Consider the following 14,970-nt stretch of genomic DNA (forward strand, 5'->3'; position numbering starts at 1 on the left):
GTCAGGAGATATAACATTGCGGAACTGTGTGTGGGTTTGGTTTTTAAAATTTAAAAAGGGCGAAATTGGATATTAAGGACAATGCTAGCACATTGCTAACCTACTTTTCAAACGTTTCCCAAGGGTCGGTACTTGTATATATATGCACGCCTCAAAACAATTAAAGGATCACTTTTTTAACAGAATGTACTCGGTTAACGGTTCGAAATTTTATAATTATTATTTTTTTATTTCAAAGTCGGTGTTGAAAGTAAAATACATCGTTTATGTTTTTTTTATATGATATTTTATTTTAGGCTCGAACAGTAAAGAAAGTTTAAAACATCAAAATTAAAACGAAAACAACTCTCTTATTAAAGTACAAATGTAATAAGAAATGATCTGGTCTTTTGAATCTCACTTTCTATACCTTGTATATTGCCACCTCTAGCTGATATAACCGCACGAACACGTTGTGGCATGGTTCTGATGATCGTCTGAAGCTATCTTGAGGTAACCGCCTTCATTCTTCTCGTAACGCCATTTCCAGCTCATCCAAAGTCCTGAGTTGGTTTGGGCGGCCCCGGATACTTCGTCCTAGTTGGTTCCAGACGTGCTCAATCGGGTTTAGGCCCGGGACTGCAGGCTTGCCACTCCAGCAGTGGTATGTTGTGCTCGCCCAGGTACTCACGGACCAATCTTGTTGCATGTGGTCGAGCTTCGTCTTGCATACAATATAAAAAACTTATGACCAGCCTGCTCATGTTCTCCGGACGAATATGAATCGATCAAATAACAACCTCGTCACCCATAAACGCTGGTCTGTCAAAGTACCGTTTCAGAGTATGAAAAGGTCTGTACAACCGTCAAATTGTTAAGCCTACCCCCCACACAAATCACTTGAGCCAGGACCGCCAAACGGCACTCATGGGGAGCCTAGGCAACATAAATGTTAAATACACCGTTTTCAATTAACCTCAATACACCTGCACAGAACCCTCGAAAGGCTGCAGGGGCCGTGTCAAAAAACCAACAAATGAACAACATATGACTCTATCTGAGGGACCTTACCATTTACGTGGCGCACTGTCTCACGCATGCAAAACAGCCTATGGTCTCATAGCAAACTGCTATCTAGCTCTACTAATTGACGTGCAGTCAATCTACGGGCGCACTCGTGACTAGGGTCCTCCATAGAACTTCACAATCCTAGCTTCCCTGGAAGTCTCAGAATTTCTAACAGTCTTGAATCCGACAACAACGCAGTAGATTTCCAGTCGCCTTGGCAAAGGGTCCCGTATTTTTGAGAGTTCTCATAACAGCTAAAATTGAAAATACGAAGTAGCCATTAACTCGTAAAAATCGTAATCTTACTATGTGCGTATTGATAGGCATCTCGATCACGGCACTTGTCCTGGGCATCTCAACGGAAGAGTTGAAAAGTACGAAGAAAGAACCTTGCTCCTGATGTTGGTTATTTCTCATAATCTTGAAAAATTACTGACTGACACACACCTAAGCGTCTACCCACTGTCTCGTTGGGAAAGCTCCTCCCTCTCTATCAAAAAGTAACAGCTCAACTGAACATCACTCTCTATGACAAAAACCGCCTAACACCCGACCATAACAATAAAAACACACAGGGCTAACTTAAGAAGTCCTAATCCCAAGAACAGAACGAGATCAACTTTTGACAACAACTGTGAGCCTGAACCATCCTCTTATCTCATTTCTTGTATTGACATGATATCGAGAAATAATCCGCTCTTATCTTTGACTGCGAATTTAGGTACAGAAAATACTACAAGAATTATTTATCTTATGCTACGAGAGTTTCCTTTATCAGTGTGCAAAGTTCAAAACATTCTTCTGTTTATTAATAACTTGGTTTTATCAAGACAGCAATAAAATAAGTGCTCCTTTAATCGTTTTTAGACAGGGTGCGTATATATATATTATAATAAAACTCGCTCATCGCTTCGCTGGGGGCTAACGCCCGCCAGTCCCGACCTTAATTGAGGTGTTGGCCAAATTCGGATGAAATGAGCGCGTTAAAATTTACGCTATGCAAATTCGGGGTATACAGTAGAAACTTGGGTGATTGTTTAAAAATTCGGACATGAGGTACAAGCCGAGGAACATAATTCCCCTTGTGGGCGGGGGTTTTAATGTTTACCCCAAGGGGATTATAGATCTGATCAGGGGGGTATATCTTGGTCAATACCAGAAACTTCCCCAAGGCGGGGGTTAAAAGATATTTTGGTTGATTCGTTCTCATAAAATTCGGACCATGAGGTTTCAAGCCCCAGTAAATTCGGACGCTGGGGGGTTACAAATTTTATAATGTTACCAGGAGGCTTATAGGGACAATCAGGAGGGATATCATGCTTGGTCCAATACCCTGAAAACTTCCCAAGGGGGCGGCGGGGTTTAATCGCGTTCACCCTGTGGGTTTAAGCACATCTCGGTGTGGCTATCTGTGTCATTAACTCAGGTGAACTTTCCCAAGGGTTGGTGTTAAGAGATTTAGGTGATTCAGTAGTAAAATGCAGGAACATGAGTGTCAAAAGTGCCATTATAATTTCCCGTGGGATGGTTAATGGTACACCAGTCATATAAGAAGAGGGGGGGTTAAAAACGACATCAGGGGGTTTAATATACTCCGGAAGATTAATCTGGTCATATAGACCTAGTAACATCCCGGGGGGGGGGCGGGGATTAATGTTAACACGACTTAGGGTGGTTTAAGTGACAAAACAACCCCCAGGTCCAAAACCCTTTTCAATCAAAAAGTCTCTGACTTTAAATTGATCTATTTTAGCGGGTTAACCGGTTAGAGAATTAAACGAGAAAAAAATAACTAGACCTTTCTTGTCGGAAATTTTAATTTTTAGTCTTTCGATTCCCCCAACTCTCTGGATTTGAGCTACGATCTCTAATGAGTTTAAGTCGGTACAACGCTTGGGATCAGAAAGTCTGCACTTGGTCAGACTGTTGATGTAAACGGATATAGTGTAAAATAAATTTAAAACAACCTTTATCGAGAAGTAATTAAGTGAATCAGGGGGTTTTAATTTAATCAGGAGTTCATCAACCAAGGAGATTTCACACCGGAGAGGGGGTTTATCTTCTCGGGGGTTAAAGAACGCGTGGTACTTTTTCTAGGTAAATTTGTGTCTGGGTAACGAGGAATTTTTATCGAAAATAAAACATCGTTGATCACAGTGGGGTTTACATTACTTCGGGGAAATGTATTCATTGCACACGCCAGAGTTTTGGACAACGAACTAATATTTCATAAAATTAAACAAAAAAATAAACACTTCTGTCCCCTATCTACTATTTGAAGCTTCACTAACGCTCAGCCCAACATCCCGATAATGGAGGTGTGTGGATTTCTAGTCACTCGTTAAAAGGTAGTAATATAATACAAGGTCAATATGGAACCAACTATCGAACCGCACTAAATTATAGTTATGCAAAATTTAAAACACTTAAAAGTGACGACAAAGAATTAGCCATTTAAGAGCATTTTTATTCCAAGGCTTACGGAAAGATAAAAACGACAGAAAAGCTGCTTGGAACCATTTTTGTAGATCCTATCTATAGAGCTACTTACAAAAAGTTTGTACAATCGAAGCTAGGGCCAAACTCGGAACTGGTTTCGGGCCCACTATCTGAGCACGAAAAGTAAGTTTTTTAAAGTGAAAATCTTGCAAATATAAATCACGTTTTTATAACGGTTTAAATCATGGAAATATAGAGTAAATACAGGTCACTGGACCTTTGTGTGATAGATCGCGCATTATTAATTTTGTATTAAAGATCACAATTTTTAATATGGCTAAAACTAATATATATTGTCTGAAATAGAGCCGCAGAATTTGGACAAAAATCTCACGTAAAACTCAAAAAATTAAAACTTTAAAAAACGCGTTAATGGCGGCCAAAACCGTTGAGGAATAGGGCCAAAATGTTACTGAACCATTTTTTGTAGATCACGTCCATTATCCCTAATTTCCCCGTTTAAGATTATGTTTTGAGCTACTAAACCAACCGTTTAGAAAAAAGAAAAAGGTTAAAAGAAGGAGGAGCCGTTTATCAAGCCCGGAATAGTAAAATTTTTTGTAAGGCGAAAATTTCCAAATATTTTTCACTTAATAGCGTTTTGCGTGATCACAACAAAATTGGAGGATTAGAAGTAAAATTGTTCACCTAGAACCTTTTTTTTGGATATAGCTCACATTATTTTCTATTAAATCTAACCTTTGATTTTAATTTTGACCTTCCGGACCAATGGTTTCCGTTCGTCCGGCCGCTATTAACCTCAAAAACAAACTTTTCACGTAAAATATTACAAAAAAAATTGCACATAATCACGTTTTTATTTTTTTTTTCGGCCAAACCAATGGAGATAGGTGCAAAAGGCTACACTGGACCTTATTTCAGTTAGGAATCGGGTACAATTTGGCTAATTTTGATGGGTCCAATCAGATTTGAGCTACGGCTAACGACCAAAACTGGTTCCGGCCGCTATCGGGAGGCTCGAAACATTATTTTTATCGAAAAAATGCTCTGGAATGTCAAATATACCGAGCGTTGTATGGCCGCTAAAAAAACCTATGGAAGATAGAGCAAAAAAGTAACACCTGAAACCTTTTTTGTAGATCACTTACAATTCCTGTACTAACGATTTTTTCGTCAGATTCCGAGACTAAGCTCCAACGGTTATGCCCGCTATCCGGGCTTACACAAAAAATCTGCCTGCAAGGGTAAAAATATTGGGGCGCCCGGGGGCCGTTTTTTTTTTGCGAATTTTATTTGAGGGGTTTAAAAAATGAAAAATTTCTCCCCGGTTTTCCAGCCTCTTCCCAGCAGACTTTTCCTTGTTCGGTTATACGTGTCAAAAGGTACCGTGCTTGCAAAGATTTTCAAGGTTTTATCTAATCGCACTTCATAGAAGTAGGTTAGAAATATGTATACATATATCAGTCTCAGTCCAGTATCAGTTTCAATCACATTGCTGGCATGTATATAGGTATAGTATAGACTTCGCCTTTCGGCTCGGTCCTTGGGGGCTACGCCCCCAGGCCCCCAAAGTAAGTGTCCTTAAATTCGGGGATAAGATTGATTTGGTGATAGGTAAAATTCGGACATGATGTCATGCCAGGATATTCCCAGGGGGGGGGGGGGGTTAACGTTGCCTGAGGATAAGACGTCAGGGGGTTATCTGGTCATACCTGGAACTTCCCAGGGGGGGTTAAGAGATTTGGTTATTGGTAAAATTCTGGACATGAGGTCATGCCAGGAAATTCCCTATGGGGGGTTATCGTTACCGGGGGATAAGACACCAAGGGGTTGTCTGGTCTTACCAGGAACTTCCCAGGGGGGGTTAATAGATTTGGTTATTGGTAAAATTCGGACATGAGGTCATGCCAGGAAATTCCGTGGGGGGGGTTTAACGTTACCAGGGGGGTTAACACATCAGGGCGTTTAATTTACTCAGGAGGTTATCTGGTCATACCAGGAAATCCCGGGGGGGTAATGTTATCGGGGGTTAATGAAACACACCAGGCCCCCTTTCGGGTGTTGGCCAGATTCGGGGATAAGCTGAATTCGGAATTATCTTGGACCTATAATTTGATTTAATTTTTCAGTTTTAATCAAAATTTTGACTTTAATGGCGTTTTACGGGTTAACCGTTAGAGATACGAGAAAAAGTAACTGGACCATTCCTGTCGGAAATTTAAATTTTATCTTTCGATTCTGGCCTCGGATTTTAGCTACGACGTCTGGTTTAGCCAGTACGGAGCTGTGGAGAAAGGACTGCACTGGTGGGCTATTGTGAATTGTTTAGTGTAAATATAACAAAAACCCAACCCTGAGTCATTATTTTTAAGTTGTTTAGGGGGTTTAATTTGCTCAGATGTTTATCTTGTCATGCCAGGAAATTCCCCGGGGGGGGGGAGAGATTAATGTTAAAGGGGGTTAAGACATCAGGGGGTTTAAGTTAGTCAGGATATTTTCTGGTTATATGAAATAAATTCCCGGGGGGGGTTAATGTTACAAGGGGTTAATGACACACGTGGGCCTATTTTAGAGGGTGTTGTGTCTGTGAACATAATAAAAAACACTCTGTCCCTATCTACTATTGAAAACTTCACTAACGCTCATACCAATTCCCGACGTAGAGGGGGGTTTTTAGTCACTCGTTAACGTAGTAATACAAGGATCAAGCTGGAACCAGCATGAAGCGCACTAATTATAGTTGAAAAATTTAAAACACCTAGAAGTAACCGACGAAGAATTTGTCATTTTAGAGCATTTTATCAGGCTTACGGAAAGATAAACGATAGAAAGCTACTGAACCTTTTTTTTTAGATCCTATGAATAGCTAGTTACAAAAAATTTTACATTTAAGCTAGGGCTAACGGTTCGGCCAATATCGATGCCCAGAAGGTAATTTTTTGAGTGAAATTTTCAACATAATCACGTTTTTTGGCTAAACCATGGAAGATAGAGTAAAATGTCACTGGACCTTTTTTGTAGACCACATTGTTTCGTATTAAAAATGCTATTTTTAATCTACCCTAACTATAAAGGTTCCGCTGACACAGAGCCCGGAAACAAAATTCTAAAGTAAAACTCAAGAAATCAATAATTTAAAACTGTGTAATGCGGCCAAACCGTTGAGGATAGGACAATATGTTACTGGACCTTTTTTGTAGATCACGCGATTTCCTAAATCCCATTGAAAATTTGTTTTGAGCTACGACCAACCGTTTAGCCGCTATCGAGCCCGAAAGGTAAATTTTAAGGCGAAAATTTCAAAATAATTTTAATGTAATCGCGTTTTGCGGCCAAAGTAATTGAGATATAGCAAAAAGTCACTGGACCTTTTTTGTAGTTCACTTCATTCTTGACCATGAATTTTTCGTCAGATCCGAGCTAGCTCCAACGGTTCGCCCGCTATGGGGCTTCAAAGAAAATCCTGAAAGGGCAAAAAGGGGTCCAGTTCGCGAATTTTTTTAAGGGGTTCAAAATCAAAAAATTCCGGGTTTCAGACTTTTCCCGGTGGTTTGAAGACTCCAGCTACGTGTGTGCCAAACTTGGTGTTTCCAGCACTTCTAGAAGTGGGTTAGAATTTGTATCGCCTATCAGTGAGTGAGTCAGTCAGTTACACATGCGGCTGTATATATATGGGACTCGCCTTCGGCTCGCTGGGGGCTACGCCCCCAGGCCCCCAAAGTAAACGCTTGCAAATTCGGGGATAAGCGGAATTCGGTGACTGGTTAAGTCCGGACATTAAGTAAATGACAAGGGATTTAAAAATTGACCTTTTTCATAGATTTTTTTCCGGATTCGTAAAAACTTTTGACTTGAGGGCATTTTGCGGTTAAACCGTTAGAGATACAACAAAAAGTGACTGGACCTTTCTTGTCGGAAATTTAATTTTATATTGCGATTCTGTCGTCAGATTTTAGCTGCGAACTTTTGGTTTAGCCAGGAATGAGCTCGGAAGAAAAGTTTGCACAGGTCAGCTATCGTGAATTGTTTATTATAAACGTAATAAAAACAGACCTTAAAAGGCAGTATTTTAAGTTGAACAGTTGGTTTAATATCATCAGGAGATTATCTAGTCAAGCCAGGAAATTCCCCTGGGGGGGGTTTAATGCTACCGGGGGTTATTACATCAGGGGGTTTAATTTACTCAGTTGATTATTTGGTCATAACAGGAAATTGCGCGGGGGGGTTAATGTTACCGGGGGTTAACGACACACCCCAGGCTCCCTTTCGGGCGTTGGCCAAATTCGGGGATAAGCGGAATTCGGAATTATCTTGGACCTATTTTATTTAATTTTTTCAGTTTTAATCAAAGTTTTTGACTTTAATGGCGTTTTGCGGCTTAACCGTTAGAGATACAACAAAAAGTGACTGGACCTTTCTTGTCGGAAATTTAATTTTATATTGCGATCCGTCGTCAGATTTTAGCTGCGAACTTTGGTTTAGCCAGGAATGAGCTCGGAAGTAAAAGTAATGTTGCACAGGTCAGCTATCGTGAATTGTTTATTATAAACGTAATAAAAACAGACCTTAAAAGGCAGTATTTTAAGTTGAACAGTTGGTTTAATATCATCAGGAGATTATCTAGTCAAGCCAGGAAATTCCCTGGGGGGGGGTTAATGTTACCGGGGGGTTAACAACATCAGGGGGTTTAATTTACTCAGGAGGTTATCTGGTCATACCAGGAAATCCTCGAGGGGGGTTAATGTTACCGGGGGCTAATGACACACCTGTCCCTATTTTAGACGGTGTTGTGTCTGTGAACAAAATAAAAATTTTATTCTGTCCCTATCTACTATTGACGCTTAGCTAACGCTCAGCCAGTTAAAATGTGGAGTTGTTCGTTAACGTAGCAAAGCAAGTGCGAACTGAATCTGGAACGAATTACACAAATGTTAGTCACATAATAATTTAAAAACTCCAAATATTGCCAGTCTACGACAAATATTTAGCTATTTATAGTTTTTTCTGGCTTATTAAAGGTCATACAACAAAAAGTTACATTACCTTTCTTGTAAATCCCATCAATTGTTACGTCATAAAAATTTTTACATTTAAGCTATAACTAACCGTTTGGCCGCTATCGACTCTAGAAAACAAAGTTTATTAAAAAGAAATTACGAAATATGTACATTTGTTAGCCGAACCAATGGAGATAGAGCAAAATGTCACTGGACCTTTTTTGTAGATCGCATTAATTAGTGATAAAATAAAATTTTTATTCTGTGCTACAATTAAGAGTTTTGTCGCAATAAAACCCAGAAAACAAAAGCTCACGTAAAACTTAGAAAATCAATACTTTAAAACGCGTTATGCGGCCAAACCATTGAGGGTAGGGCAAAAAGTTACATGACCTTTTTTGTAGATCACGCCATTTACTAAATCCCACTGAAAATTTGTTTTGAGCTAAGACCAACCGTTTAGCCGCTATCAAGCCCCGGAATGTAAATTTGTAGGCAAAAATTTCCAAATATTTTCACTTAATCGCGTTTTTGCGGTCAAACTAATGGAGATATAGTAAAAAGACACTGAACCTTTTTTTGTAGATCATATTATTTCCTAAATCTAATCTTTGTTTTATTTTGACTTCCGACCAATGGTTTTGCCGCTATCGACACCAAAAACAAAATGTTCACGTAAATATTACAAATAAATTGCACATAACCACGTTTTTCGGCCAAACCAATGCAGATAGGGCAAAAAGTCACTGGACCTTTTCTGTAGATCACATAATTTGCTAATTTGATGGGTTAATCAGATTTGAGCTATAACCTACCGTTCGGCCGCTATCGGGCTCGAAACTTCATTTTAAGCGAAAAAAATTTCTGGAATGTCAAATGTTCGAGCGTTTTGTCGCTTAACCATGGAAGATAGAAGCAAAAAGTCTCTGGACCTTTTTTGTAGTTCATTTCATTCCTGATTTATGAATTTTTCGTCAGATCCGAGCTAGCTCTAACGGTTCGCCCGCTAGCGGTCTTACAAGAAATGCTGCAGGGGTAAAGAATGCGCGATTTTTCGGGAATTTTTTTGAGGGGTTTAGAAGTAAAAAAGTCCGGTTTTCAGACTTTTCCTCCGGGTCATATTGTGAAAGGTACCTGCATGCCAAATTTCAAGTTTCCAGCACTTCTAGAACTATGTTAGAATTAGTATCTATACATCAGTGAGTGAGTGAGTGAGTGAGTTACACATGCGGCTGTAATATTATATGGCAAAATGTTACTGAACCTTTTTTGTAGATCACGTCATTTCCTAATTCCCGTTGAAGATTTGTTTTGAGCTACGACCAACCGTTTAGCCGTTATCAGCCCGGAATGTAAATTTTGTAGGCGAAAATTTCCAAATATTTTCACTTAATAGCGTTTTGCGGACAAACAAATGGAGATAGAGTAAAATGTCACTAGACCTTTTTTGTAGCTCACATTATTTCCTAAATCTAACCCTTGATTTATTTTGACCTCCGACCAATGGTTTCGCCGCTATTAACCTCAAAAACAAACTTTTCACGTAAATATTACAAAAAAATTGCACATAATCACGTTTTTTTTTCGGCCAAACCAATGGAGATAGGGCAAAAGGTCACTGGACCTTTTCAGTAGATCGGACAATTTGCTAATTTGATGGGTCAATCAGATTTGAGCTACGACCATCGGTTCGGCCGCTATCGGGCTCGAAACATTAATTTTTATCGAAAAAATCTCTGGAATGTCAAATATTCGAGCGTTTTGCCGCTTAACCATGGAAGATAGAGCAAAAAGTCACTGAACCTTTTTTGTAGATCACTTCATTCCTGACTAACGATTTTTCGTCAGATCCGAGCTAGCTCCAACGGTTTGCCCGCTATCGGGCTTACAAAAAATGCCTGCAAGGGTAAAAAATGCGCGTTTTTTTGCGAATTTTTTTGAGGGGTTTAAAATGAAAAATTCCCGGTTTTTCCAGACTTTTCCTGTTGGTTATACGGCAAAAAGGTACCTGCGTGCAAAATTTCAAGTTTCTAGCACTTCTAGAAGTAGGTTAGAATTTGTATACATATATCAGTCAGTCAGTCAGTTTCACATGCGGCTGTATAGTATATTAGACTCGCCTTCGGCTCGCTGGGGGCTAACGCCCCCAGGCCCCCCAAAGTAAGTGCCTTAAATTCGGGGATAAGAGGGATTTGGTGATTGGTAAAATTCGGACATGACGTCATGCCAGGAAATTCCCTAGGGGGGGTTAACGTTACCGGGGGTAAGACACCAGGGGGTTATCTGGTCTTACCTGGAACTTCCCAGGGGGGTTAAGAGATTTGGTTATTGGTAAAATTCGGACATGAGGTATTGATTTTGTGATAGTAAAATTCGGACATGATGTCATGCCAGGATATTCCCAGGGGGGTTTAATGTTGCGTGGGGATAAGTGACGTCCATTGTAGGTTATCGTGGTCATCGACCAGGAACTTCCCCAGGGGGGGTTAAGAGATTTTGCGGTTATTGGTAGAAATTCGGACATGAGGTTCATGCCACGAAATTTCCCCTAGTGGGGGGTAACGTTTACCGGGGGAATTACGGAGAGACCAGGGGGTTATCCTGGTCTTACCCAGGAACTTCCTAGCCCAGGGGGTTAAGAAGATTTTTGGTTATTGGTAAAATTCCGGACATGAGGTCATCCGTGCCAGGAACTTTCCAGGGGGTGGGTTAATTTGTACCGGGGTGGGTAAACACATCAGGGGGTTCCATTTTAACTCAGAGTGGTTATCTGGTCATACCAGGAAATCTCACCCCGGGGGGGTGTAACCGGGGGTTATTAAATAGACAACACTTGGACGCCATATTTTAAAGAGTGTTGTGTCTGTGGAACCACAATAAAAATTTTAGTCTTGTCCCTAAGTCGTACTTAATTGACAGCTTAGCTAACGCTACAGACGCCAATTTGTAATAGATATGGTGATTTTATTCACTCGTGAACCATAGCAAAGCAAGTGTAAATCTGCATCTGGAACGAATTACTGAAATATTAGTTTACATATAAATTTAAAAAACTCAAAAAATTTGCCAATTTCCACAAACAAATATGTTTGCTAATTTATAGCATTTTTCCGGCTTATTAAAAAGACATATAACAAAAAAGTTACATAAACTTTTTTGATAGATCCAATTAATTGTTAGTCATCAGAAGTTTATTACATTTAAGCCTATAACCAACTGTTTGGCTGCTATGGACTCCTATAAACAAAGTTATTAAAAAAGAAAATTACGAAATATTTTACATTTATATAGCCGAACCAATCGAGAATAGAGCAAAATGTTCACTGGAAATCTTTTTTTGTAGATCGTGGTAATTATTAGTAATGAAAATCAAATTTTTATTCTGTTGGCTACCAATTAGGAGTTTGGCGGGAGCAACAAAACCCAGAAAACAAAATCTCACGTAAAACTTAGAAAATCAATACTCTTAAAAACGCGTTATGCGGCCAAACCATTGAGGATAGGCAAAAAGTTACGATAGACCTTTTTTGTAGATCCTTGCCATTTACTAAATCCCGTTTTGAAAAATTTTGTTTTGAGACTATCGGACCGACACCAATCGAGAACCTGCGGTCTCCAAAATAAAAAAAAAAAAAAAACAAAAAAAAAAACAGAAAAATAAAAAAAAAAAAAAAAAAAAAAAAAAAAAAAAAAAAAACAAAAAGGAAAAAAACCGTATTAGGAGGAGGGCGGCTCGCTAATCCGAGCCACGAAAGGTAAATTTATTTAGGCGAAAATTTCAAAATATTTGTTCACTTAAACGTGTTTTGCGGTGAAACTAATGGAGATGATAGTAATAAATGTCACTGTAACCTATTTAATTTTGTTAAGATAATATTTGATTTCCTAAATCCGACCTTTGGTTTTATTTGACCCATCTGACCAGATTTTTTTCGCCGCTATCGACTCCAAAAACAAAGTTTTTTCCACACGTGAAACATCACAAAAAAATTGAACTTAAATCACGTTTTTTCTTTCCGGGCCAAACCTAATGCAAGATAGTGGCAACTAAAGTGTCACTAGAGAACCTATTTCTGATAGATCACGGGAGCTAATTTTTGCTAATTTGAGAATGGGTCAATCAGATTTTGAGCTAAACGAACCCTAACCGTCTCGAGCCCCGCTATCGGGCTCGAAACCTTCATTTTAACGACGAAAAAATAATCTGCTGGAGAATGGTTCAAATGTTCGAGCGTTGTTGTCGCTACAACCATGGAAGATGAGAGCAAAAAGTCACTGGACCTTTTTTTGTAAGATCACGTTCCATATTCCTGACCAATAGAATTTTTTCGTCATATGATCCGAGCTAGCTCTAACTTGGTTTCGCCCCGCTAGCGGGGCTTACAAGAAATGCCTGCAGGGTGGATAAAGAAATGCGCGATTTTTTCCGTGAATTATTTTTTGAGGGGTTTTAAACAGTAAAAATTCCCCGGTTTTTCAGACTTTTTCCCTGTCGGTTACACGGCAAAAGGTGTACCCGCGCGTGGCCAAATTTATCAAGTTTTCCCAGCACTGTCTAGAACTACTAAGGACAAAAACTAGAAAATATGACTAAAAAATACTAAAACACGAACAAGAAAAAAACTACTTGAAACCAAAATAAGAAAGAATACTAAGGAAAACAGAAATAGAGAGTAAACAGATGAAAGAAGAAAAAACTAAAAAGGTAAAAGGAAGAATCATAAATAAAGCAAAGTACAGCATACGAGTAATCAATAGCTAATCAGAAAAATAACAGATAAAATAAAACAAAATAACTATATAAAAACTAAAGACTACAGTGCTAACAATATAAAAAAGCAAGAAAAAAAAACAAAAAAGAAACCACAACATAATAAAAGACAACAATAAATAAACTAATGAAAATAGAGTAGTACCATGAGGGAGTCGGTAGTGGGCGTGGTGTTGAGGTATGTGGAGGCGGGGTGTAGATTGGGATGGGGTAGGGTTGTTGGGGGCATGCGTGGGGGATGGCAGGGCCGGGTGATGGGGGGAAGGGCTGTCGGGGTGGGTCGAGTTCACGGGCTATGGTCGGGGGATGTGTCAACTAAAAAAAAATCAAAGCAGCTCAAATAAAAAATTACACAATACCTAAACAGTAAAAAAAACATATAAAAAAACCTAAGAACTACTTTGAAAGACTATATCCAATACAGAAGCTACAAAAAAACGATTAACCCAACCAATCTCACCAACCCACCCAAATCCCTCCCTCACACCAATACTCCGTCTCCCCCTGCAACCCCACCCGCCAACTACCCAATCCATTGCTCCTCCAATCCGACCACCCTCCCCCAACCCCCACTTTTTGACAACCCTACCACCCACAGCCACCAGCCCTTCACGCCACGCCACTTCACCCTCCGACCCGAGCCGCCCCACAGCCACTCGCACCCCCTTCACACTGCTCCCCGCCGGTCACCCATTCCCTACACCCACATACTGTCCACCTCCCACTCCCTACACCCGTACCCTCCATCCCCACCAGCCCACAACTAAATCACTCCCAATCCACTCAACGCGCAACACCCAACACGCCAACCCGACGTACCCTCCCTCCACACCCACCCCGGCCCCTCGCCACCCACACCACCCCCATCCCCGAACCCCCCATCTCACCCCCCCACCCCCGGGCCACATCGCATCCCCCCGAGGTCAACCACTACGCGACGCACTCTCCCTCCCCGTCCTACCCCCACCCCCACCGCTCCACCGCCCCCCCTACCCAAACAATACTACCCCACCCCCCACTCCTTCCTCCCACTCCCACTGACCACCACTCCACCACACTCCCCACTCCCTTCTCTCACCTTTCCCCCCCCCCCAATCTCACACCCCACCCCCCCCCCCCCCCCCCATACCTTACCCGTCCCACCAACAACCCCATCTCCCCCACCCCCACGTCCAGATCGCCCCCCCACCCTATGACCTTCGCCCCCCTCCCCACTTCACACTATCCTCACTAACTCCCATCTCTCGCCAGGCTCCCCTACCCCCCCCCATCGTATTTTACTCTTGAATGGTTTCTACCCTTATTGTCTGGATGCAATTCGAACTTGTTCCATTCTTTTATGCGTTTAAGTTCTTCTATGTTTTCATTTGCCTCATGACGGATTTAATTTAATCTCGCTTTTGTTTTATTCAGTATTCCTTATTTGTTTCGCTTTTATTGATTTTCTGTTCCATTCATTTTTTCTTTAGTCTTTGTTGAGTAGCATTTTTTTCCATGCATCACTTTATCTTTATTCATTCATGTACGAATACTATTATTATTTTTTTGATCCTTTTTTTTTCATTGTTTTTTCTTTTGTTTATTGTTTTTTGTTTTTTTTTGGTTTTTTCTACTAATTATGTCGGTATTCATTTTCATAACGTAATTTTTGGTTACGAATTAAGTATGAATCTGTACCAGTGAGTGAGATGAGAT

At 40.3% G+C, this 14,970-nt stretch overlaps 1 protein-coding gene across 1 annotated transcript; it reads left to right on the forward strand.

The window, feature by feature from the left end:
* The first annotated feature begins 13,421 nt into the window (after positions 1–13,421).
* On the forward strand, positions 13,422–14,316 carry LOC124374791 (extensin-like). Its single transcript, XM_046832942.1, has 2 exons — positions 13,422–13,550; positions 13,684–14,316. Exons 1-2 carry the CDS (start codon positions 13,422–13,424, stop codon positions 14,314–14,316), a joined length of 762 nt encoding a protein of 253 aa, XP_046688898.1.
* Positions 14,317–14,970: the final 654 nt, after the last annotated feature.

The sequence above is a fragment of the Homalodisca vitripennis genome, unplaced genomic scaffold (assembly GCF_021130785.1).
Source record: "Homalodisca vitripennis isolate AUS2020 unplaced genomic scaffold, UT_GWSS_2.1 ScUCBcl_10112;HRSCAF=18841, whole genome shotgun sequence".
NCBI lineage: Eukaryota > Metazoa > Arthropoda > Insecta > Hemiptera > Cicadellidae > Homalodisca > Homalodisca vitripennis.

Excerpts from the sequence above, each read along its gene's own strand:
- LOC124374791 (XM_046832942.1), top strand. The coding sequence starts at position 13,422 with ATGAGGGAGTCGGTAGTGGGCGTGGTGTTGAGGTATGTGGAGGCGGGG. Across the intron at positions 13,551-13,683 it reads TGGGGGGAAGGGCTGTCGGG|ACTATATCCAATACAGAAGC; the intron begins GTGGGTCGAGTT and ends CTACTTTGAAAG.